Consider the following 3,085-nt stretch of genomic DNA (forward strand, 5'->3'; position numbering starts at 1 on the left):
CAAGATCACCTGTCAGCCTCCTCTTGTGGAGGCTAAAGAGGTTCAGGTCTCTCAATCGGTCCACATAGGGTTTTTCTTCTGTAGGCTTTTAACCAGATGGGTGGCCTTCCTCTGAACCCTTCCAGGTTATCCACATCCCTCCTGAAGTGCGGCGACCAAAACTTGATGCAGTACTCCAGCTGCAGCCTGACCAATGCTGCATACAGGGGAAGTGTCACCTTCCTAGACCTGTTTGTGATGCACCTACTTATGCAAGAAAGTGCGGTTTGCTTTATTTATTACCTCATCACACCGGTGACTCGTTCGTTTTGGAGTCAATTATGACTCCAAGGTCCCTTTCCGCAGTTGTGCTGCTTAGAATGGTCCCTCCCAGTCTATAGGAGTGCTGATGATTCTTCCTCCCCAGGTGCAACACATGACACTTATCCTTGTTAAACTGCGTCCTATTCTGTTCCACCCACCTCCCCAGCCTGTTCAAATCCACTTGGATTTGCTCCTTGCCCTCTAGCATGTTTACCTCCCCCCATAGTTTTGTCGTCAGCAAACTTGGGCAGGGTGCTTACTACTCCCTCATCCAAGTCGCTAATAAAAATATTGAATAGTACCGGTCCCAGGACAGAGCCTTGGGGGACTCCGCTGCCTACAATTCTCCAGGTGTCAAAAACATTCAGACCTATTGTGGGTTTTCTGAGTTCTTTGCAACAGAAGAATTGCTCTTTTTTTTTCTGCTCTTTCTATTTTGTTAATGCTTTTCATCCCATCATAAAATTTATCATTGGGTCTTTGACTGTAGTTTGTATTACAATGAGTGTCAAACACTTCTAGGTACCATATGGTATCATTAATAGTGTGAGCTGAACCAACTGGGAAATGTAGTGCTCTAGCTATGGACAGTGGTTGTGGCTCAGTAGTTTGGGTGGAAGGAGAATCTAGTTCAAGGCATAAACAGTGCATATGCTGGGATAAAAATTTCAGATAGTTCTTGAGAAAGCAATTCTAACTGCATTTCTTCTCTCACAGGGACCTAGCAGCTCGGAACTGCTTGGTAGGAGAAAATCATGTGGTGAAGGTGGCTGATTTTGGCTTGAGTCGATTGATGACTGGAGATACCTACACAGCTCATGCTGGAGCTAAATTTCCTATCAAATGGACAGCTCCTGAGAGCCTGGCTTATAACACCTTCTCAATTAAATCAGATGTTTGGGGTAAGATGTGTTCAAAGTCCTCATCTCTGGTAGCCCAGAGAGCTTATAACACCTGATAAAGGGAGTTTGAGGAAGAGGGTGTGTGCTGATATCAGACCAGGTCACCCATCACAACACTCTGACTTCTCTTAGCATGTATATTCATGGGCGGATCCGGAGGAGGTGGTGGCATGGCCACAACTCCCTTTCTAACCATATGACAGGATCAGCAGCCAGGTACTTTAATTCCTAAAGAAGATAAAAATCCCCCCCTCCCCTCCCGTCCAGGCTCAGAGGCACGTCCTGTCACATTCACCCTTACTCCCTTTGCCCGTCTGTCTGCTATTGCTAGAGTTGCTGCTGTTGTGTTTTTCCTGTCCCAAGGGCAAAGGAGCTCTTGTCCTGCTCCCAGCTGGTCTGGGCAGGGGCTAGGTTCAGTCTGATACATTGGTGGCAACAGGTGGGTGGATTCTCTCTCCCTGTCTATTCCCAAGGAGCAGGCCCAGGGAGAGGGAACCCATCTGCCCATGGTACTGAGCCCAGCCTCTACTCTGCTTGGTTGAAGTGGCTCTGGAACTTCCTTCACCCCCAGGACAGTTGGATAGCAGCAGCAGGTAGGGGGTAGGGGACATGCCTTCAAGCAGGGAAGTCTGGGGGATGAGAATTCTTACCTGCTTTGGGGACTTGCAAAGTCCCTGACTGCAGCTTCTCTGGCATGGTCTGCCTGCTCCAGTGGGAGCCTAGAGGCTCAAAGCAGGGGATGTGGGCACCCTGCAGTGCCAGTTCCTGCTCCTACAGCCCCCACCCCTGTTTTGTAAAATACCACATATACTCCTGTGCGTCTTCTATCTCATCCCCTGAAGGCTGACATGAATATCTGCAGAAGCGACTACTTCAAGCTATGTACGAGACTGTGGTAGGACTCATCCCATGGAAGAAAAGAAGGGATAGATGAGAATTGTTTTTTTTTTTTTTCTTCTTCTTTGCAGCCTTTGGGGTGCTGTTGTGGGAAATTGCCACTTATGGGATGTCACCATACCCAGGTATTGACCTCTCACAGGTGTATGATCTGCTGGAGAAAGGATATAGGATGGAACAGCCAGAAGGATGTCCCCCAAAGGTTTATGAACTGATGAGAGCATGTGAGGATTTTCTTTTTTTTCCTCCTCCGTTTCATTTTGGGAAGGAAATGTAAGAATCTAGGATAGTGATGAGAATCCATAATTTACTGTGGAACCTTTTGTTTCTGATCTGCCCCTTCATGTTTAACTGATGTTGGTAATTTAAAATACTTTCACCGTCTGAAGGGTGTCTAGTGACCTGTGTAAAAAGTGTGATGTACACTAGATACTGGCTTGAAACTAAGCATTCAATTCTGAAAATCCCCATCACAATTAGGACTGTTAAATGACACCCTTTGGTCCCACCAGGAGAGGCCATGGCCTGAATGGTACTATAACCCTTAGAATAGTCCCATAGTTCAGTGGCAGAAACACCTTGGGCAACTATCATCTGGAAGCCTGGCCTATTTTGTTACATCTGCCTTCTCTATGGTTAACGGAGAGTTTTAATCTCCATGGCTGAGATGGCAAATAAGGAAATGTTACTTCTTTTTTAATTAAAAAAAAAAAAAAAAAAATAAGACTGCTGTTGCCCAAACCATAGACTGTCACAAAAAAGATAATGAAATGTAATGTAAATAATGTATTCTAAACAGGCCCAAACTTGGGTGTTTTGCCTGGGTATTGTTGTTTGGAAGAATTACAGGAAGAACAGATCCATTATCTGTGCGCTGTTGACATGCTGGCCGTGGAATAAGTGATCTTAGCAAAAACCTACTCAAATCCTCAGACTATTTCCCCTGCAAAAAAAAGACAAGCTGACTATCTGTAATTCCTGCT

General features: G+C 45.6%; 1 protein-coding gene across 1 annotated transcript in view; it reads left to right on the top strand.

Annotated features, from left to right (window-relative positions):
• Window positions 1-3,085, top strand: part of ABL2 (ABL proto-oncogene 2, non-receptor tyrosine kinase) — a 32,616-nt gene that overhangs the window by 16,817 nt on the left and 12,714 nt on the right. The window contains exons 7-8 of the mRNA XM_006033013.3: window positions 1,021-1,205; window positions 2,174-2,326. Coding sequence (XP_006033075.1) covers window positions 1,021-1,205; window positions 2,174-2,326 — 338 coding nt within the window. The remainder of the gene's footprint in view (window positions 1-1,020; window positions 1,206-2,173; window positions 2,327-3,085) is intronic.

Source organism: Alligator sinensis, unplaced genomic scaffold (genome assembly GCF_000455745.1).
Source record: "Alligator sinensis unplaced genomic scaffold, ASM45574v1 scaffold293_3, whole genome shotgun sequence".
In the NCBI taxonomy this organism is placed as follows: domain Eukaryota; kingdom Metazoa; phylum Chordata; order Crocodylia; family Alligatoridae; genus Alligator; species Alligator sinensis.